At 35.0% G+C, this 24,147-nt stretch overlaps 2 protein-coding genes across 8 annotated transcripts in view; one reads left to right on the top strand and one right to left on the bottom strand.

Moving 5' to 3' along the window:
• The window catches only part of LOC145329866 (uncharacterized), a 241,850-nt gene that overhangs the window by 192,286 nt on the left and 25,417 nt on the right, over positions 1–24,147 (top strand). The gene's annotated exons all lie outside the window — the stretch shown is intronic.
• On the bottom strand, positions 1,898–22,264 carry dmpd (F-box protein dampened). Its single transcript, XM_080175351.1, has 15 exons — positions 22,125–22,264; positions 21,291–21,574; positions 19,817–19,971; positions 18,988–19,236; positions 15,543–15,665; positions 14,638–14,740; positions 13,863–13,943; positions 13,122–13,260; positions 12,599–12,725; positions 6,239–6,298; positions 5,687–5,764; positions 4,849–4,948; positions 3,815–3,909; positions 3,291–3,596; positions 1,898–2,920 (listed from the first exon to the last, which is right to left on the bottom strand). Exons 2-15 carry the CDS (start codon positions 21,571–21,573, stop codon positions 2,879–2,881), a joined length of 1,941 nt encoding a protein of 646 aa, XP_080031477.1. The 5' UTR covers position 21,574; positions 22,125–22,264; the 3' UTR covers positions 1,898–2,878.

The raw sequence follows: 24,147 nt of genomic DNA on the forward strand, positions 1-24,147 counted from the left end.
TTTGGTAACTCTCATGCTCTGTAATTAACAGCTGTTTTATTTGAACTTAGGAAAATTAATATTAGAGATGCTAACATATTGCTTTATTTTACTTAAGAAATAATAAGAAATAATAGTAAAGGGGTAGTTTCACGAAATGGATTTGAACTTAATTTAGTGAACCGCATATTTTTTGCTAGTTAATGTGTTAAACTATATTTAAATGGCATATATTTGAAAGAATTTAAATTTTCTACCATGTAGTTTTTAAAATATCAAGACTTGAAAATCGTCTTTTTAAATTGCATATATCACAAAAAGACGATTTTCAAGTCTTGATATTTTAAAAACTACGTGGTAGAAAATTGAATTTCTTTCAAATATATGCCATATAAATATAGTTAAACCCATTAACCAGGAAAAAATATGCGGTTCACTAAATTAAGTTCAAATGCATTTCGTGAAACTACCCCTTTAACTTTTTAACGTCCTAAATTAGATAATATTGTAATTATCCATGCAGCCTAGAAACACTGATACACAATTACAATCACTCATTAAAATAGTTATTATTATTATATATGTACATAATTCAGTTCATTAATTAAATTAAACACAATACATACCTAGTATCAGATTTAAGTGTTTTTTTGTTGTTATTTAATCTTTCTGTAGTTTTAATATTTTTATTTTGTTGTTTGTTATTAATTAACACAAAAACCAATTTGTAGTTGAAAGACCTTGTTGAAGGAAAATCGGCATTGTTGACTATTTTTCTTATCCTACTAACAGTTTTAAAGTGTAGTTTCAAGTTATTTTATTTTGTTAAAAAATGAATTAATTTTTTCATTATGCCAATAATCCTAAAGTTTATCAAACAGCAAAATTACTAAATTTGGAAAATTTTATGTTTGAAATAAAATTCTTTAATTTTACAAGAATTTTTAAAAACTTAAAGTTGCTAATAATTTTATTGTTAAGGTTTGCTGAGTGATATTGTCAAGATGGTACGGGTACTAGAGTGTGTGCATAGAGATTAATCAAACAAACATCACAATAAACATGCAAAACAAAACTTTAAAATTCTTGCAATAAAATTACAGAATTCAGGTTTAACTGAAGCATATTAAAGAATGATGTTGTTTTTTAAAAAAAAGCCAAACTCTTGACTATAGTTTGACAAGTTAATTAAAATATATTATAATTAATACTGTGGCAGGTAGAGACACAGTTAACGTAACTATCAGAATCCACCCCCTTTATCATAGAATTAATATACAATCTGTTACATAATGATCCTATATCCTACCAAACACATCCATCTCAAATCATTTGCTCAAATATATTTCTTTTACACTTATACAAGACCATTCAAATTAACTTAATTTAACTTTAGTTGACTTAAAAATATATTTAACTTTTAAATAAAAAAGGATTAAATCTTAAATTTAATTTTATTTGAATGAAAAGAAATTAAAGCAAATTTTAAATTTTACTTGGAGAAAAATTACCTATTTTATTTTGTTAAAAATGATTCCCATTCTTAAAGAAGACACACACTTAAAAATTGACCAATACTTAATGTTTGAAGTTATACAAGTTTAATTTGTACTAAATAAAATATCAATTAACTAATATTTATTTTAAAATAAATTTAAATTAAATATAAAAGTTGTTTCTTGTTATGTTTAAATGACAATTGACTAATTAAAAAAAATCTTTTGAAGAATATAATTAAAAGATAAAAACTAGTACTTAAAGTTAAAATGAAACCAAGAGTTATAGATAAGAATTACCTATTTTGAATGTATGTATTGGTATAAGTATGTAAATAAATTAACCATAATGAGATAAATAATGTGTATAATATATTGTAATTTGATTGGTTCTTCAAATTTAATTTTTCTAAAATCAAAACTATGTATGCAAACATGTCTGAGAACCTACCAAACTAAATCATTCTATATTTTATAATATTATAATAATAATAATAATAAAGTTGTGATAATTGATGTTGTAGTTAACTTACTATGAGGTATTCTATTCAACAGGTTTTATTTTGACTTTAGCATAATTATATATTGTCATTATTGTTTAATTGATCAGGAGACAGTTTGTTCCAGCAGTGGCCTGTGTGTTTGCTTTCTTATTATAGGTTGGTATTTATGTACTATTTAGTTTTTTTTACAATATACTCATCATATGTGAATGGTCAAGATAAATTTAGTTTACATCCAGCATTAAACATTAACAGGTTTGTACTGCACTTTAATATGCAAAGAGCATATTATTTAATGCAAAGAGTACAGACTTCAAAGTTGTATTAATGCTGGAGTGCCATCCAAACTGTCAACAACATACAAACAACAAAAAGGTTGGGTGAAGCTAATTGTTTAGCAGCTGTGAGGGGCAGCAGCAGCGTGCTGCTGTCTAGGGCAGCTCGGGGTACAGTTTTATTTGTAGGAGTATGTCTATGGATGGAGGACAGCTGATAAGTTTCATATTTTCTGGAGGTAGTGCAGGACAGATACAATTCTTTCAGGTTTACAACATTTTGAATCAATCCCAATTTTAAAAAATTAGATTTTTCAATACTTTTTTTACTTCTGGTGTTGAAAATGGAAAAAAATGAGGAAGCAAATTTATAGCGGGAATGAACATATTGCAAAGAAGGGTAACTTTAGGTTAGAGAACTGACAAATATTTAAGGTATCTAGGACTAATAAAATGAGGAATAGAGAAACCGATTGAAGATTTTTAGCTGCAGACAATTAGACTTCGTTAGGAAGTTAGAGGATTTATTGGTCAAGGATTTTAAGTATTAGGAACCCTTTATGGAAAGGGATTAAAAGGAAATAGAAGAGGATCCAAGGGGAAAGATAAATCAGCAAACTCAGATTTAGCTTGGGCCAGCCAACTTAGGACGCTTGGTACGCGTACCCTGAAAATAAAACATATTTAATTTTAATGTAAGATGACATGATGTAGTGTTGTTTACTGAAGGGGTAATCTAATTATGCTCTATAATTGTTTCCAAAGCACTTATTGCCCCCCAAGAAACATTGCTTTAAATTCTAAAACAATGGACTAAACCAAACTTTTGACGACATAATATTTTTGAACAAGATTAGTTTTCATTTAAAAATATGCCATAAAAATTTAATTATCATGTGAAAATTTCTCAAACTTTACAAGCTAAAAAAATGTAAAATCTGCAGTAGAAAGACAAAGATAAGTATAAATGTGACGATATGCCCTTGCTGTTTTGTCGCTGCGCTACTAAAAAGTAAAATACTAAAGGAAGAGCTTACCTTGACAAGATTATGTCCGCGGAGGCAGACCTTCTTATCCTCTTCATCGCGGGACTTGCGCTTGCGGACGCCGCTGGGTCCGGCACCAGCTGGTGACAGGCAGCCGTCGGCGGCAATCTCTCCGCCACTGGGTGCGAACATGGCCCCTGGTGAGCCAGGTGCGGCAGCGGCTGCCAGACCGCCCAGTACTCCGGCGGAGGCACCGTGTGCACCACTTCTGGGACTGGGGGGCGTGGCTTTGGGTGCTCCGCCTGTCTGGGTGCGGGTACAACACCCAGGAGACTTCAGGTAACCTTCATCTTCAGCCTACACATTTATGACGGCTTTATTTTAGCTGATTAACAGAATTGGCTATGATATAATGAAATTATAATAAAGGTATAAGAATTCTGGTTCAAATATGCTTAAAATTAGAGAATATCTTTAATACTAGCTAAAGTCTAGATACAGGTTTATAGTCAAAATTATATTTCAATAATCTAAGAAAGATAGGTATGAATAAAATGAATATTGATTAACTTTACCTTATAATTCTTTTGTATATTTGTATTGTTTAGTTGTACTTGTGGTTCGCTCTCTTCTCTATTATCGTGTAAACCAGGGGGACATTTTTTGTAGCCTAAAAAATTCAATTTTAAAATCAGATCATAATAAAAAGTTTTAATGAAGATTCCGAGTGTCCAAACCCCCAAGAAAATAGCTTAAAACTAGGGTTGGGCCGGATACTTTTTTGGCCGGATACCGGATATCCGGCTGATTTCAAACGCCGGATATCCGGTAACCGGCCGAATATCTGGCTAAAGCCAAATATCCGGTATCCGGCCAAATTACCGGATATCCGGCCGGATAACCGGACAAATAACAAGATACTAAAGTAGCAAAAAATTTTTTTTTCAGAAATCTTATATAAATTTACATAAAGTTAAACTTGTTCAGAAAAAATGTTCTTCTAGCTTCAATAATAAGAAAATTATAGCCATTTAAAATTTTAAAAAGCAGAGATTTTTGGTGTAAAGTATAAAAAATTATAGAACCGGATATCCGGCCGGATAGTTTCAATATCCGGTATCCGGCCGGATATTGAAAATGGCCGGATATCCGGCCCAACCCTACTTAAAACCATCACAGAACCAGTAGGTATATTCCCTGAATAGTAGAGTCCAATCGGTTCACTGGAAAAGCTTCAGACAGACATCGTTCTACTTTTTTAATTACTAGCGAGGTGATAAAAAAATTAAGGCGAAATTCGTTAAAGGACCAAGAAAATCTTCTACAAAACGTAAAGGACCAAGGAAATCTTCTTCAAAACATAAAGGACCAAGGAAATCTTCAGAAAAAAAGAAGAAAAAATGAGGAGGGATTTTTTTGTTTTTGTGGGGTTGGGGGTGTCCCACCCCCCAAGAAAATAGCCTAAAACCACCACAGGACCAGTAGGTATATACCCTGAAGAGTAGAATCCAATCGGTTCAGTGGTTACCGAGATCTTAAGCTTCAGACGGACGGAAGGACGGACAGACATCATTCTACTTTGTATTATAGATATAAATATGATACTGACCTGTGGCAGGTGTCCTATATCCAGCTCCCTGTGTGTCTGGATTCAGCCAGTCTTCCACCATGGCCTGTTTGTCCACTCCCTCTATATTAGGGAATCCAACCTAACAAAATAAGGTTGAGCCGTTAGCCGTTACTTTTTCCAACTTTTTGTTAGATTTAGGGAAAGTAGACCTAACAAGGATTACTCATGCCAAGTTTTATAACGAAATTCGGATTCTAAGTGCCATTTGCGCATTAATTACGAGATGGTTGCATTAACCCCCCCCCCCCCCCTCCCCACTTTATTTGTTCATGGATCTTAAGGGGTAAGACAGTGAACGATAAATTGATGTACATCGTAGAACTAACAGAAAAATATTTAATAACAGCACACAAACATTTAAGCCAGCGGATGAAGGAACATGTAATAATTTGGTGACCATGCAAATTTACAATCAATGAGATTGAGTTTTAATCAAGAATTTAAGCCTTTTAGAAAAATATTTTTAAATGGCATTATAAATTATTTTCATATTGAATAGGTTTAAAAAGGCGTTTTTTAAGGACTTTCATTTCGATTTCTGCACCAAACTACTTAATACCTAAGGTTGTCTACACTTTCATTTCAGGGAGGGGTTTATTAGGCTGTTTATTCAATAGTTCCAATAGTTTACTAATCATTTCTTATTATTCATGGACTTTGGAGACTTTTTTTTGATTGGTTGGTTCATTAACATGTCCTAACGTCTCAACCTTTTGTAATCTACAGAAATGTTAATTTTGTGTGTCATTATTAAGGATGTACATCAATTTATATATTATCCCATTAGATCTCTACTTTATGCGCAACTTTAGTATACCTGGTGATTATCTGTTTGTTCACTGGTAGCAGGAGTGTCAGAGGCCTGGTCCGTCAAACTAGACCCACAGTTCTGGCACTGAGTTATCAACAAGTTATACATATTTATAAATGAAAAGACACCCAGTAGAAAAATTTAAAAGGTATAAGGGCAAAATATTGCTTCTTACAGTTTCAAGTATAATATTAAGTTGAAAGCATCTATGTCCTGTTATTTAGTAATAACATTTTGGTCTGTAGCAAAGGATCTCGCTAATTGCTTAACCGATAGCTTAATATGGGTCCTGATATGGTTTTAGGCTATTGTATTTTTACAGATAAGTTTGAGTAGAGTTTTATGCTATTTTTCTAAGCTTCCATATCCATTCCAAGATCCCCTAGATGTTAGGGGGGCAGCCGCTAGTTTTTTGTACATTTTAGAAAATAAACCTTCTTAAAAATATCAGTAAAAAACATGATTATATTTTAAATGATGGTAGAAATCTGACTTTTTAGGTAGGTAGTTATATCTTACCAGATTTAAAAGTTATATAAATGAAATATGTATTCATTCCTGGTGTAGATGGGCGCGGGATCTGTAGAATTGGAGCTCAGTCTTACATTTGTTTAGTTCCTGAAATATTACAACAAGATTAGTTTTGCAGCAAAACTGATGCTTTTAGAAATGAAAAAAAAGATTACTATCCATTCGTGAAGACATATAACACAAACAATTAAAATTCTAGAAATTATATAAGCCATTATATAAAAACTATTCTTCTATCTATTATATAACCAAAGTTAGAAGTTAGACAAGCACATTATTCATTCATAGTCATTCAAAGGGATAACATCTCCTCCCTAATGTGCAATTAGTTAATACTAATACTATCCTATAAAAAAGGGGGCGTGGCCATTTAATCTACTTAAATTGTTCATAAAGTGGAGTGAATCAGTGCTTTATATATTTTATTGTTTTGAGCAACTCTGTGTGTTTTAAAAACTAAAAACTCTCCTTGTGACATTTATAAACTTATAATGGATATGAATAGTGAAATTCTATCTTTAAAAAAAGAGATTTTGACTCTTAAGGAGGATTTGAACCAGCGGGAGCAGTATGTCCGCAACTGGTCAGTAAGGATCAATAACCTTACTGTCCCCAGGGAGAGCTTAAAACGCCTCAAAACAGTTGGGGCTTGTATGCTTGAAGCATACACAAGAATCATCAAACCGGTTCTGATGAAAGCCATCCCTGATGTTCAAGATCCAGAATGGGGACCTGTCACAGTACCCCCGCTCCACCAGCTACTTGAAAATGCTCATTTCCTGGGAAAGGCCAATAGGTGCAAAGAAAGTAATGTTTTACTACCAAGAACGGTGATTGTGAGGTTTAGATCTCGCTACTGGCGAAACCTTTTTCTAATGAATAAGAGAAAGCACATCCCCTCCCCCACAGAACAAGAAAAAAACCTTAAAATCGACAACTTTTATGTTGCCCCTGACCTGACCAAGATGAACCATGCATATCTCCTCAAGTTGAAGTCAGATCCGGAGGTCAAGGCAGCTTGGACACTAGACTCTAAGTTTGTCTTTGTGCTTAGGTCAAGCCCTGACAAAAAGCACTACATCAAGAACACATTGATTCCTGTGCAAGAAGTGATTAAGAGTGCCCTCTCCATACAGCAGGACTCAGTCCCACCAACACCAACAACTTCTGTCCGCTCAACAACCCCCACACCCACACCTACACCAACCTATTCACAGATGGGTGCCAGGCCAAAAACGCGTGCCTCAGCTCAGCCCCAGAAGTGTGCCTTCAAGGCTGGCAGCAGAAAATCAGCGAAGAAAAGTAAGAAGAAGCAGAATATGAGCAGAGGTAATGAGTCCATAATCGAGAGCCATGATGAAGTCATGAACAAGACAACAGATCTCCTGAATAATATACACCTTCAACAATTACCCACAGATAAGGACCTCCAAAGGAATTTATTCCAAGAAATTAATTTTAAATAAAAATATGATAAGTCTAAAGATTATATTAAGTCAATTTTCAGCTTTAAATACTATTTCTGAACCAAAGCTCTAAAAACATTCTCATACTTGTTCCTTATTATGTCTAAAAGAACACTAAAATTTAACCAAGCCAAACATATATTTTTTTCCTTATATCTATTCATTAAATTTTAAAGAATATTAATTCAAAAAAATATACTTTTTTCTTGGAAAATATAGACTACAGGTTTAATTTATTTGAAACTAATCAGGTTTACTTTATTATCTAATGCTACATAGAATAATTCATTATAGAATAATATAGCTATTTGTCATCTATTTTCAAAGCTTTGCTAAATTCTTTAAAAATAACGCAAATATTATAAATATAACTTAAAGTAATTTAGGATAACATTAGCTACCTTCATATCAATTATATCAATCTATAGTTAAAAAATCCGTAAATAAGTCTTTAATCTCCCAATTTTCGGAACCTATATGTAATCTTTCCTCATACTCATAAAACCTGCTTAAATTAGCTCCGCCCATTTTTATTCTACTATTCACCATCTATGAGAAAGTAAGAATTAAAATTATAATCCCAATCTTCTCACACATAGTATTTTCCCTCCCCCTTTATTTATTATTACAAGTACCTGCTCTCCTCCATTCCTCAAATTTTAAGTATGGAGTGTTCTGATAAAGAGATCAAATTTTGTAACAATGCATAAAGATAAGTTCTTTTATTTGTATATATTCTTTTTCTTTAAAAATCTTTGAAAATCATATTGTAAAGTATTTTCCGGTATTCTTACAAAAAAATAGTATTGTAAATGTCTTACTTATTTTATTATATGACTTCACCATTTAAAAATTACTTAAAATACTTCTACTTTATTTTTCCCAGCTGAAATTGACTACTTAAATTTGTCCACAACCCACCTCTTTTATACGGATAGTAGTTTAATCGCACATAAATTTTGGTGCTGTTATGCATATATTTTTTTATTCGTTTTGTTTGCTAACCTTTCTTACATATTTTCATATTAATCCAACCCCCCTTCTCAATCCTTTTCCTCTGTGCTTTAAAAAAATGTATTTCTACATGGTAATTAATGAATTTACTTAACATTTATAATCTACAGGTTGACAAAAAATTTGACTTTGTCCATGTCTTAAATAATAATGAACAAGATGAAAATTTTTCACCTTATGAAAGCATTAAAATAGAAAGCAAATATTATAGTCCGGATAGTTTTATCCAATCTTTTCAAAACTCAAAAGATCTTTCTTTACTTAATATTAATATAAATTCGATTAAGGCAAATTTTCAGGGCCTCTTAGATTTAATATTATTTTTGAGTGAAAAAAACTTTTTCTTTGATATTATTTGTGTCCAAGAAATAGGTCAAATTGTTGAAAAGTCCTTATTTATCATACCTGGATATCATCCAATCATATTTAAGCAAAGAACGAAACATTTAAGAGGGGGTATAGGTATTTTTGTTAAGGCCAACTATAAATATTCAATTGTTAACAATCTTTCAATTTTTGAAGAAATGATATTTGAAAGCCTTACTCTGGAAGTTGAATTTACGAAAGATAAGAAATTTCTTATATCAAATATATATAGGCCCCCCTGTAGAAACAACCAAAACTTTTCTGTAAACCAGCAGCACCAATATTTTTCTTATACATTGTTGGGATTACTTGATAATATAAATAGCCACAACAAAAAATGTATCTTAGCTGGTGATTTTAATTATGATATTTTGTCTTGTTATCAGGACCCACATGTTGCAAATTTCATAGAGAATATGTTTGCATCAGGTTTCCTTGAAATTATTAAACACCCAACTAGGGTGGCCCAAAATATAAATTATTCTACTTCTTCATTAATAGATCATATTTGGGTAAATGAAATGAAAGAATCTTTCACAAGTGGGATTATAACTACTTACTTCAGTGATCATTTCTCCACTTTTTATATAATAAATGACAAAAAACCACCAGTAAGTTCTAAGAATATTAAAATTAGAAATTTTTCTGAACATAATATAAACTCTTTTAGAAATGATTTAGAAAACGTCGATTTTAGTAGAATGTATGAAATGGAAAATGTACAGGAAAGCTTTGATTATTTTAATTCAATATTTTATAGCTATTTTAACCGTTACTTTTGTGAAGTAGAGGTTAAATTTGACAGGAGTAAGCATAGTATCCAAAAATGGATGACTCCTGAAATTTTAGTGGCAAGAAATAAAAAAATGCAACTCTATGAAGTGTTGTCTAGGAATCCAACAGCATATAACAGGCAGTGTTTTAATTCATTTAAAAATCATTACAATAGACTTATTAGAAATAGAAAAAAAGAATATTATTCTGAACTTTTAACATCAAATCATGGTGATACCAAAAAATGTTGGGAAATTACTAAAGAGGCTGCTGGGCTTTCTAATACTAAGGATAAGTCTGTCACAGATAAATTATTTATTAATGATAATGAGGTCACAGGTGGAATAAATATATGTAATACCTTTAATCAACATTTTACCTCAATAGCAAGTAAAATAAATGAAAGGATCGAACCATCTGACAGACCACCTGATTCTTACCTTGAAGAATCAGAACACATCTTTTCAATACCTGAAATTACCCCTGCTCAAATAGTTGAGGTGGTCATAGAATGGCAAAATAAAAGAAGCTCTGATTTTAATGGTCTGTCCCCCTTTATACTTAAGAAGATTATTGATTCTGTAAAAAATCCTCTCTGTCATATATTTAATCTTTCCATAAAAACAGGGAAAGTGCCAACACAACTCAAAATAGCCAAAATAACGCCAGTCTTTAAGACAGGGGGTGACATGCATTGTGTGAATGACTACAGACCTATTTCATTGCTATGTATCTTCTCCAAAATTCTTGAAAAGATTATAGCCACAGCTTTGAAACAATATTTAGCTTCAAACAATATCATTGATAGTCTTCAATTTGGCTTTCAAAACCTTAACTCAACTTTTCACCCTATGATTCATTTACTTGATCACGTGGCAAAGGCAATAAACAGAAATGAATACACTATTGGTTTATTTTTGGACATTAAAAAGGCATTTGATTGTGTTCCTAAACATATTCTCCTAATGAAACTGAAAAAAATAGGTATTCATGGAAATTTGTTGCAATGGTTCGAATCTTATCTATCAGAGCGCAAACAGTTTGTTAAGTTAGGAAATGCTGAATCCTCTAAATTGGATATAACCTGGGGCGTTCCCCAGGGATCAGTACTTGGTCCGATTTTATTTTTGATATTTTTCAATGATCTTCCAAACTGTACTTTACTTAAAAGTTTGCTGTTTTGTGATGACACCACATTACTAGCTTCAGGGTCTAATTTAAATCAACTTGCTAATTTTGTAAATGATGAATTGCAAAAAATCTCTACATGGTTTCGATCCAATCAGCTCTCTCTACATCCTGATAAAACTAAATTTACAGTGTTCCATTCTAACTTAGGATCAATACAATGGGATGATATTCATTTATATATCAATGAGAATAACTCTAGTGCAAGTAATCCTAATCCTGACCTTATTAAACCTATTGAATATGTCAACAATGCATCTGAAATTCCAGCCATAAAATTTCTAGGTGTTTACTTTGACCCTAACCTTAATTTTAAGTATCATATACAGAAATTAAATGAAAAGCTGTCAAGAGCTCTCTTTATATTGAGACAATGTAAAAAAATTCTAACTAGGAGCGCACTTAAAACCTTATACTATTCTATATTTCATTGTCATTTAATCTATGGAATTTTGATTTATTCAAGCTCGTATGAAAGTAACTTAAAATCTATTGAAATCAAGCAAAAAATGGCAATCAGAGCAATTACAGACTCTCATTATATAGCCCATACTGGTCCTCTATTTAAAACAATGAAAATTCTACCATTTGAATTGTTAGTGCAATACTTTAGAGTTAAATTCATGTATGAATTTAAACTTAACATAGCCCCTCGCTCATTTTTTAACATGTGGAAAACACGAGGACATATGTCCCAGGGTAATATTAGGCTTAGAAACCAAGAAGATTATAGCATCCCATTTGCCAGATTAAACTTGGTTAACAATCTTCCACTTTGTACTCTTCCAGCCACCTGGAATGCGTTTTTCATTAACAATAGCTTTACAGTGGAACAGGCAACTTCTAGATTTAAATTTTATAAAAAATTGAAAAGAAAGCTTTTAGACAGTATTGTAGTTGCCTGTGAAAGGCTATTGTGTCCCTCCTGTGACCTTAACATTAATCTATGATTGTTCAAGTCAACCTGTAGCTTACCTTTTGATTGCTTAAAATATATACATTTTTTATAATCGCACAGAGACCCCATTTTTTCTCCACTTTCCTATTCCCCCCCCCCCCCCTACTTTTCCTAAACATCCTTCCTTGCATATTGCTGTATATAGTGTACATATTTTACTTATATAAAAGACCGCTTAAAAAAACATTTAAATCGAAGTCTAAAATTTAAAGGCTGTCAACACCGCCCTCAGGCGTTTTTCAGTCCTTGGATACTTGTATTATATTGTGTTAATCCTATATTATTCATTGTTTATATAAAAAATAGTTTATTAATCAATTCTTAATGCAATGTAATTACCATTTATGAATGTTGAATATTAAATGTATATGTTGTTTTGTCCCAATAAATATATTTGAATTTTTGAATTTGAATTATCTATTTTAGGCAATCTCTATTTTGGTCCCAAGATGGTTTTAGGCTATTATAATTCAAATATTAAGTTTTAAGACCGTTTTTGGCTATTTTTGCCTCATCACACCCCCTTTGACACTTATAAAAAAAGCCGCTAATATATTCAGCTGAAAAGTGGACAGATGGATAAAGTGAACTGCAGAGCTGCATTATTCTTCAAATACTTACAGCAAGAACAGTGCCGAACTTTCTAGAATTTTCCTCCAACTTTTTGTCATATTCATCAAGTCTGCTGGTGTACTCTGCCACCTGCTTCGTTTGACCGTCCATCTTGCTCTTGCACGACTTCAGCTCCCTGCAAACAAATTAGAACATAAATTCTTTTATAGGTATAAAAAGAGATATTAGATACCTACCTTATTAAAAAAATTAAAAACCGAGGTAAAACAATAAACAGATCAAAATTAAACCGTTAAACTTAACTGTCGGCCAAACTTTCTTCAGAAAACCGTCCATTTGATTGCACGACCTTAGTACAGAAGACCTTACTGTGCATAGCAATAAATTGCAAGTTTTTAGGGCCAAGGCATTCCCCCTTACTCTAACTATTTGATATTTATAGGGCGTATCGTATGTAGCAGCAGAAAGAATCATTTTTAACGTCTTGAGTTATGACGGTTATGGGCTAAGATTCGAATGACCGGTTACGCTACATTCAAATGTAGAATGTACATAGAAAATGCTTTTTTACCTTTTAACCTCATCTAACTGTGTGTTGTACTTCTTCATGCCCGCTCTGATCCTCTTGATCCTCTTCCTGAGGACCATGTTACTCTGAGGAGCTATCAGACCTTCTCCAATCTTATCATCTTCCTCATCCTCCATACCAACTAAATAGGAAGATTCCATGAAAAGGTGAATTGAGATGATTAGGTATACCGAAAACTTATCATCTTTTTCTTTTAATAAGCTAACACGTCAAGATCATTTTTAGGTACAGAGAACCTTTAAATCATAAAAATAAACTATACCAAATATTATTGTGAAGATAACAAATATAAATAATTTTATCTACCTATTCATTTTATTCTATTGTGTTATTTTTTGTATGAATTTATTGATAATTTTTTTATTACCTACAAAATATAAGAATTAACTGGGGTTACTTTTAGTCAATACCTATTTTTTTTCAAGAGTATGTGAAATGTCTTTTTGTGTGCTGTAGTGTGTAATGTGCATCCATTGAATTCAGTAACTTTTTCATAACACATTGTGAATTCATGACTAAACGTACAACTCCCCCTCCTCCCCCCCCCCAAAAAAAAAGATTAGAACGATTTCACAAAGAAACAGAAAGCAACACATACGAACGTTTCGAGACAATGTTTAAATGCACTCTTGGCTATACAGATGACGCCAAACAAACCATCGAAAAGTTGATGGGTAAAAATATTTGCTCATGTAAAAAATCAATAAAAATATAGGTACTTACATTGTGAATAAGAAATTGGTGGTTCCGAACAGGATGATCCCACAGCGCTAGCCCGGCTTGAGATAGGCGAGTCTAGTCCTCCTGAAATACAAATAGTTAATACATTGGTTAGGTCACTAGCAGTTTTAGATTTACAATTTCAATTTACTTTTAGATTTACTAAAACTCCATTGCAAAATATTTGATAACAAGTCTATATAAGCCTCTTGCTTATCAGAAAGTTAAAACAAATATTGTTAGGTATTAGTTAAAAATAAAATACTGTGTTTTATGGAAATAAGTTAATTTCATATTTAGAAAGAAATGTCATTCTTCTCACTGTTATAAAGATCTTACCTACCGTATAAAATTTTAGAAATAATCTTACTTAAACTTTATTATTATGAAATGTCACTAAATTAAAAGAAATGGGGTGGGGGTACTCGGGAGGGTGAGAGGTGCTTAATTCATCACCTTTTCCAAAGATACCCAGGATTTATTTATCTTTTATTACATAGGATATGTTTCAAATGCTTATTATTCCCATGAGAAAGGTAGGAGTATGTTGCGCTAAACTTGGTAGTAGAACGATAATATTCACTAAATATGTGGGTTTCTTATTGAAAAGAACTACCTATAGAATTTTTTTTTAAAGTTAACATAAATTTTTATCGTTCTACTTATGTTTCTAACTTAAAACTCACAACCTTTACGGATTTTTAGCGCAACCAACTGTTCCCTTTAAGAAAAAAAAGTAAAATACTACCCCCCTCCCCTCTTTTTTTACGAGTTTTACCTGTTCTAGAAATTTTCTTGAGGGGTGAGGCAAAGGGTGGTGTGAAGTCCAAGAAATCAGATCCAATATACGTTATGTCAGGCAATGAAGGCTCAATATTCTCCTACAAATAATATATAAATTATTTTGGGGGCAGATTCAAATATTGTTTCATATTCAAGGATATTAAATCCAATATACGTTATGTCAGGCAATGAAGGCTCTATATTCTCCTACAAATAAGATAATTATTTTGGGGGAAGATTCAAATATTGTTTCATATTCAAGGATATTAAATCCAATATAAGTTATGTCAAGCAATGAAGGCTCTATATTCTCTAACAAATAATAAATAAATTATTTTTTTTTTTTTGGGGGGGGGGAAGATTCAAATAGTGTTTAATTCAAGATAATACGTTAATATCTATTGTGATAAACATGAATTTCTCGGCTTCTATTTAAGATAAGAGGCTGATTATTTCTTTGTAAAGATTGCGCAATTTTTCCACTCTTACCTACTTTATTTAACTTACTGTCCATTTGTTTAATTATTATTTTTTGGTGCTTCGCTACTTATGGAAGTTGTCATCCTTGTTTCAATTTTGAAGAATATTCAGGGGTGTATATTCTGCACAAGATTCATTCTTTCCCCTGCTGCAATTTTTTTTCCCCTCCTAGTTTTTTCCAGCAAGGAAGGAAATAAAATGGAAAATATTTTCAAAACTCTTTATTTTATTCATAGTGTCCCCCCTTCCTCATATTCTTTTAGTTTGTTTTTTTCACCAAAAAGGTGAGAAGAATGGAAAAAATGCTTTCAGTTCTCTTAATTTTTACATTTTTTTCATTCCCCCCTCCCTCCCTCAGCAGGGTCAAATTAAAAAATATACACCCCTGAGAATATTTTTGCATCTTTTTGTTGATCATACCTTAAAATATTCCATAGCCATGGTTGAGAGGTCAAATAGTTCATCAGTGACTTTGTAAGTTCTGCCCAGAGGTGGGTGCGTACTCTGGATGTAGCGCAAGATACGGTAAACCTCGTCCAAAATCTAAAAAATAGAACATTTCATGTTTGATATTTTTTTCGAAATGTCCGTTTGTCCGTGGGCTACGCCAAAAGTGGAAAGGTGATTTTCTAGTCTGCTATTTCAGATAGAAGCTATTTTTTAAGTTTAAAAATCCCTGTATCAATGTGAACCAGGTTTATGGTCTGTTGGTCCATAAAATGCTTTTAGAGTCATATATGTCTATTGAGAGTAGGTTGTAATTGGTTAATAACTTATAGGTATTGGAAAAAGCCAAGCCTTTCATTTTCTGCATTAAAACAATTTCAAAGCATGATTGCTTGTTACAAGTGTTAGCATTATATTCTTTTTTTTTACTCATTTTTGGCTAATCTATGGCCGACGCGATTCTCCAATTCTATATTAAAGATCAAACCTAAGTCAAATGATATAAGGGGGGGGGTTTTAATGCAACCATCTCGTAATCAATGTATAAATGGCACTTAGAATTCGAATTTTGATCTGAAATTTTGCATGAGTAATCCTTGGTAGGTCTATTTTCCCTAAATCGAACAAAAAGTTGGAAAAGTAACGGCTGGCAGCTGGCGGCTCAGCCGTTTAGCCGTTTTTTTGCCTATTTTCAGGGCAAATTCATCATTAATTACGTAGGAATCAACTTTTAAAAACATATTTTTGGTTTAATTCATGTTAAATGATAGCAATAACCATTTTTAAAATTTCTAGTGCCAGCTGCTAAACGGCTAGAACCGACTGAAAACGGCTGGGAGCCGCCAAGAGTATGATGAGTAGATAGGGCATGTGACATGTCTAGGGGTAAGTTTTTATGGTTGCTGAGCTCTAAAATGCTACCAAAAATAGTGGCAGCCCATCCATATGGCAGCTGGGTAACAGTTGCAGCTCAGCTGGTAGCGGCCAAGAGTAGAATAAGTAGATGGGGCTTGTGACGTGTGTTGGGGTAGGTTTTTATGGGTGCTGAGCTCAATAATACTACAAAAAATAGTGGCAGCTCATCCATTGGCAGCTGGGTAACGGCCGCTGCTCAGCTGGGAGCAGCTAAGAGTAGAATGAGTAGATGGGGCTTGTGTCTTGTCTAGGGGTAGGTTTTTAGGGGTGCTGAGCTCAAAAATACTACCAAAAATAGTGGCCGCCCATCCATATGGCAGCTGGGTAATGGCCGCAGCTCACCTTGGAGTGGCCAAGAGTAGAATGAGTAGATAGGGCTTGTGCCATGTTTAGGGGTAGGTTTTTATGGTTGCTGAGCTCAAAACTGCTACCAAAAATAGTGGCGACCAATCCACATGGCAGCTGGGTAACAGCTACAGCTCAGCTGGGAGCGGCCAAGAGTAGAATGAGTACATAGGGCTTTTGAGGTGTCTAGGGTTAGGTTTTAATGGGTGCTGAGCTCAAAAATACTACCAAAAATAGTGGCCGCCCATCCATATGGCAGCTGGGTTACGGCCGCAGCTTACCTTGGAGTGGCCAAGAGTAGAATGAGTAGATAGGGCTTGTGACATGTTTAGGGGTAGGTTTTTATGGTTGCTGAGCTCAAAACTGCTACCAAAAATAGTGGCGACTAATCCACATGGCAGCTGGGTAACAGCTACAGCTCAGCTGGGAGCGGCCAAGAGTAGAATGAGTACATAGGGCTTGTGAGGTGTCTAGGGTTAGGTTTCAATGGGTGCTGAGCTCAAAAATACTACCAAAAATAGTGGTGGCCTATCCATATGGCAGCTGGGTAACAGCTGCATCAAAGCTGGGAGCGGCCAAGAGTATAATGAGTACATAGGGCTTGTGACGTGTCAAGCTGAGCTGTAGCTGTTACCCAGCTGCCATGTGGATGGGCCGCCCCTATTTTTGTTAGTATTTTTGAGCTCAGCACCCATAAAAACCTACCCCTAGACACGTCACAAGCCCTATCTACTCATTCTACTCTTGGCCGCTCCCAGCTGAGCTGCAGCTGTTACCCAGCTGCCATAGGGATGGGCTGCCACTATTTTTGGTAGCATTTTTGAGCTCAGCAACCATAAAAACCTACCCCTAAACATGTCACAAGCCCTATTTACTCTTCATACTCCTGGCCGCTCTTAGGTGAGCTGCGGCCGTTACCCAGCTGCCATATTGATGGGCAGCTTCTATTTTTGGTAGTAGTATTAAGCTCAGCACCCATAAAAACCTACCCCTAGACACGTCACAAGCCCTATCTACTCAATTTACTCTTGGCCATTCCCAGCTGAGCTGCAGCTCTTACCCAGCTGCCATATGGATGGGCCACCACTAATTTTAGTAGCATTTTTAAGCTCAGCACCCATAAAAACCTACCCCTAGGCAATAGACATGTCACAAGCCCTATCTACTCTTCATACTCTTGGCCGCTCTAAGGTGAGCTGCGGCCGTTACCCAGCTGCCATATGGATGGGCTGCTTCTATTTTTGGTAGTAGTATTGAGCTCAGCACCCATAAAAACCTACCCCTAGACACGTCACAAGCCCTATCTACTCATTCTACTCTTGGCCGCTTAAAGGTGAGCTGCGGCCGTTACCCAGTTGCCATATGGATGGGCGGCCACTATTTTTGGCAGTATTTTTGCGCTCAGCACCCTTAAAAATCTACCCCTAGACATGTCACAAGCTAAACCTACTCATTCTACTATTGGCCACTCCCAGCTGAGCTGCGGCCGTTACCCAGCTGCCATATGGATAGGCTTCTTCTATTTTTTGTAGTAGAATTGAGCTCAGCACCCATAAAAACCTACCCCTAGACACGTCACAAGCCCTATCTACTGATTCTACTCTTGGCCGCTCCCAGCTGAGCTGCAGCTGTTACCCAGCTGCCATATGGATGGGCCGCCACTATTTTTGGTAGCATTTTTGAGCTTAGCAACCATAAAAACCTACCCCTAGACATGTCACATGCCCTATCTACTCTTCATACTCTTGGCGGCATCCAGCCGTTTTCAGCCGGTTCTAGCCGTTTAGCAGCTTATACTAGAATTTTTAAAAATGGTTATTGTTATCATTTAACATGAATTAAACCAAAAATATGTTTTTAAAAGTTGATTCCTACGTAATTAATGATGAATTTGCCCTGAAAATAGGCAAAAAACGGCTAAACGGCTGAGCCGCCAGCTGCCAGCCGTTACTTTTCCAACTTTTTGTTCGATTTAGGGAAAATAGACCTACCAAGGATTACTCATGCAAAATTTCAGATCGAAATTCGAATTCTAAGTGCCAATTATACATTGATTACGAGAAGGTTGCATTAAAAACCCCCCCCTTATACATTTTGTAATAAATGTTTTTAAAAACCTTGCGATATATTTTGTATATGGGTTATTTTTAAATATTACCTCTCCGGGGAAAAAACAGATGTGTTTGCGTTCAATATGCTTGCCAAACGTCATTTGCAGGAGTGTCAGGCGCATGTGCAGAGTCTCAACTATGTCGCACTCCCGCGCCAGGGGATGGTTGCGCCGGGCACTCTCCCGCCGGGGCATCTGGGCCTTGATGTGCTGAAATCTCATCAGCATTTTGTTCTGCAGCTGATGGAAGGTGGAGTTGAGGCGACCGGCAGCTATCTCATTCAATCTTCGGCATACCTAGGTACGTAACAAAATAAATATACCAGGAATTACAAGATTTTTAATAAGGTTGGGCCGGATATCCAGCCGGATACAGGATATTGAAACTATCCAGATACCGGATATCCGGCCAAAAAAGTATCCGGCTCAACCCTAATTTTTAAGCCCTCACTTTTTCTAAAATCAAGGGGGGATATTATGCATGGGAGTTTGAGGACTTTATTACATAGATACATACTTCGCATATTAAATTGTACCTAATTGTCTTAGAAATCATGATTGTATAATTCTTAAAGGTTTAGAATCCAGAGGGCAATTCTAACATGCAGAACAAAGGATAATTTATTTTCCCTTTTCGCTTTTAAACCGATTAATATCCGATTAGAACTGGTTCTAAGCCATACGAAAAATTATGTCTAGCATAGTATTACGTCAAGTTTTCTACGAATATAAAGTGTACATTACAATCATAAGGTTAAAATCACTTTTTTTACCCAGTGCCTTCGGCATCTCTGGGCTAAAAAACTGGTTATAATATTATATTTGTACATTTTTATATCCGCAGAAAGCTGTTTATAATAAGGGAATAACTTCTTACCAATCTAATATTTGAATGTTCTTTGAAGGGTATGAACTCAAGAATTTTGACGAGTAATTCTGCTGGTAGCTCGACCAGGCTGGTATAGTGACGTAGGATCCCACCACTAGCGTCGTCAACCCCACTCACACTGTCCATAGCACTAGCTGGACCACCTGAATAGTACATCCTTATAATAAAGTAACAGGATGTCTATCTGTTTGTCGGTCCATTTGTAGCGAAGGATTTCGCTAACCGCTGAACCGATAAGGTTCTTCTTTACAGGCTTATAAGTTATAAATATCTCAGGGGAGGGTACAATCACTTTGTGATAAAGATTATAGATCACAAACGGACCTATTCTAATTGGAGAAAAGCTTCGCTTTTAAACACAGGGTTGTCATTTTGGGCGGGCGCTTTTGGGCGGGCAGTTTTGGGCGGGCGCTTTTGGGCCGCCCAATATAAGGTACTTTTGGGCAGTTTTAGGCACCTCCCTTTTAGGGGGAGAGAAAAAGGGGAGAGGTTAAAGAAGAGGGGGGGCGGGCCTATTTTTTGGGTGATATCCTTATACTAAAGTAACAGGATGTGTGTCTTTTTGTTTGTATGTCTGTGTGTTTGTACCGAAGGATCTCGCTAACCGCTGAACCGATCGGGTTCTCCTTAACAGGGTAGCTTCTATTAGGTTCTGGGAGGGTTTATAACTATTTTGGGGGAGGGTACCACCACCCTCCTAAGAGAAATCGCCGCTAGAAAAAAATTACACTCCCACAAAAACTTTAAAAAAAATGTTTTTAAACTAAAAATAAAAATGGGAGGGAGGAAACCCACCCCCCCCAAAAAAAAAAATTATTCCTCCCCCCCCCCCAATTTTTTTAAATTTTTCTTTTTAAATCTAATATAATAATAAAATTGGATTATCAAATTTGACTCTCCCCTCCTCAAGTGCCCCTAGAGGCCTCTAGGGCCGTAGCCGCTAGTTAACTATTAATATAAATTAGTAAGCTTTTTTGTATCTAGAGAAGGATTTCGCTAACTGCTGAACCGATATGGCTCTCCTTTCTAGTGGAGCCTTAATAGGTCCTAAGATGGTTTTAGGCTATTTTATTTCTAATAATAAGTCTAGGTATGGTTTTAGGCTATTTTATATCCTTTTTAAATGCTTTACGACATTTGCCCAATAAGGGTGCCCAAAACCACTTTTGGGCGCTCAAAACCCGCCTAAAACTTTTTTGGGCAATTGGGCCGCCCAATATAAAAAAAAGTGCCCAATTCGACAACCCTGTTTAAACATAAAAATAAGATTACAGTTTTGGGTTAAAAGCTTTGTTGATAGCAGAAAGGTTAATTTTAAAAAAATCATGAAAAAATTTAACTTCTCTATCTAAAAGCAATGTTTGACTCTTCGATTATTTGATACGAAATAACATCTCTAAAACGGCATATGGTCATTGATTCTTTGATAAAGGAACTAAGAAACCTAAGTAGATATGTTTACCTGATGTAGAACTGCCCGCACCGCCAGTGATACTGCCGCCATGCCCAGCGCCGAGACCGCCTCCCACCAGAACACCATGCTGGTGCAGCGCGGCCACATGATGGTCGTGCAGAAGTCCTACGGCCCCGCTGCGGCCACATCGCGGGCTGCTGGATCCGCTGTATTGACCGCCGCTGCCGCCAGCAGTCACGTGACTGGCGCCGCCACGCGTGCATCTGGCCTGCTCATGGCCCTCACACTCGCCTCCTTTCTTGTTGCAGTGAGTTCGCGTATGCGGTCGCATCCTACAAACAAAAAAAGTTCTTAAAACATTTGGCTTTGGATAGCCCATAGAAGCCGGTATACACTACGAGATCTTATTTTAGTGCAACTCTCAACCAAATCTAAATAACATCCGTCGGATAACCTAACCTTTGATTGCATGATCTTTTGACTGGAATTAATACCTAACTGTGCATTGTAATAAGTTGCGACTGTTGTAAGGCCAATGCATTATCACAGCTTTAATTACATATGTTTGTGCAATGCATCAGATATATTAGCAATAGGAAACATTTCAATTCTTTTGGTTGTTATGACGTGGTGTTGGTCTGAAATTCGAACCGAACACCTTCCCGACAACGAGCAGATTCGCTACGCCAGTTGAGTTTTTAAAAAATCATTCTTGAAAATATCAAAACTAACTTAGAGGGAGTACTTGAGGTACAATAAAAAAGCAGCAAAAAATACCAAAGTATTTGTCTTAAAGACCATATTTATTAGTCTTATCTTAACAACCAAACGGACAAAGTGAAATATAGAGTAGCTTCGCTACTATAAGCATCCATGTTTTACCTTGCCCTCACTGTAAATAGTTGTATCAACCAGTCATTTTTGTTCCAACTAGTTTAGTTGACGAGGTACTGGAGTAGGGCTCTGTATATTGGTAGGTAGACAGATTGTATTTACAACATTTACTAAGTTTACATTTATCTGAAATAATATCATGATTATTAAGGATCTGTCGCCAACGATCTAAACTGAATAAAAAACAGGGGTGTATATTCTACATGGGATCCCCGGCTCAGGGGGGGGGGGGGGGAATAAAAAATAAGTGATTGGAGGGGAAAAAATGTAAAAATTAAGAAAACTGAAAACATTTTTTCATTTCCCCCCCATCCTTGGTGAAAAAAACTAAAAAAATGTGTGGTAGGAGGGAAAAAATAAATAAATATATAAAGTTCTTTAAATATTTATCCATTTTCCCCCCTTCTTGGTGAGAAAAAACTAGAGGGGTAAAAAAAATAAAAAAAATTGTCGCCGGGGAAAAAAAATAAATATTGTGCAGAATATACACCCCTGTAAAAAAAAAGGATGTCAACATCCTTGAAAGCGAAGCTCTGAAACGGTAGGACAAACGGACTCTTTCTGCCCAAGATTTATTTTTTTCCCCGGCTACAAAATTTTTTTTTTCCTCCTAGTTTTTCATCACTAAGTAAAATGAAAAAAATATTTAAAGAACTCTATATTTTATCTATTTTATCCCTCCTAACACACATTTTTTTAGTTTTTTTTCAAAGTAGAGGGGGGGGGGGGGGGGGAATGGAAAAAATGTTTTCAGTTTTCTTAATTTTTACATTTTTTTCCCTCCAACCAATTATTTTTTTCCCCCCCCTGAGCTGTGGATCCCATGTAGATTCGTAAAATATACACCCCTGAAATCAACATAATTAAAATGGACGTACGGACATTCTGGTAATGATTAGAGTCGCTACGCTTTGTAAATCGTACCTATCTCCTAAGGAATCACCATGTGGAGTTTGAAATCGATAGGACAATTCTAACATACATAAATTAATGAAAAAAGCTATCCGTCACGGACTTACGGACTGACCGACCCTAATTATAGAAAATCTTCGCTTTTAATGTTAAATAGATTTACATCAAGATTACTAATTCCTTCTGTAGATCAAAATTATTGGTTAAAAAGATTGGACACTGAAAGTTCAAAACAGAACCAATGAAGATTTACCTAAGTTTAATGACTTTAGGTACCATTACCAAATATAATTCACTATCAAATGTCCCTCCCCTCCCTCGTAAACCTAGATTTAATCCAACACGAACGGAATTGCACCATTAGAGTAAAACACTAGAGGGAGAAAGGGTTAAATAACTGTATTTCTCTATCGCAATGACCTTGTGCCGACTCGCAATTGTTTTTTTTTGAAAATCAAACAATGGTAACGGCCCAACGGGAATACTGACACAGCCAAGTACCAGAAAACAATTTGCTAGCAGACGAAAAAGGTCATTGTAAAAAAAGGGGGGGGGGGAGGTAATTATATGTAAATACATCCTATACTATAGATCTGTTATTGCACCTATTTCATAATATATCCAAAAGATAGGTTATGTTAGATAGGGTTCGGGCTATTTTCATATATATTGGTATTGGTTTGGCAGCTACCAATTTTCAAGTTTGTATGTTTTTACTTTTAGAGATGATCGATACCAGATTCCATTTGCTTACTTTCTTATTTCTTGCCAAGATGTTTTTTTTGTCTTAAGCTTAAAGTCTAAACCTATTGGGTTCTCAATTTTAGGCAAGGATCACAGAGGTCCCGTGATAGTTTTGAGCTATTTTTCTAGCCACTTTCGATCAGACACTTATTTACAGATCCCCTACCAATCGCAAGTAACATATTAAATTATCTGTAATAGCTTTTCATTTCAGATATATATAGAACAATTAAACTTAATGAATTCTTAATTAAAAAGCTAATAGTTATTTGAAGGGTCAGTGTTGCGAGAGAAAATAATTTATCCATTAGGACTTTTAATATTTAATTTAAGACTCAAATAGCCTTAAACCATC

The sequence above is a fragment of the Acartia tonsa genome, chromosome 10 (assembly GCF_053477335.1).
Source record: "Acartia tonsa isolate MP-2025a chromosome 10, ASM5347733v1, whole genome shotgun sequence".
Taxonomy (NCBI): domain Eukaryota; kingdom Metazoa; phylum Arthropoda; class Copepoda; order Calanoida; family Acartiidae; genus Acartia; species Acartia tonsa.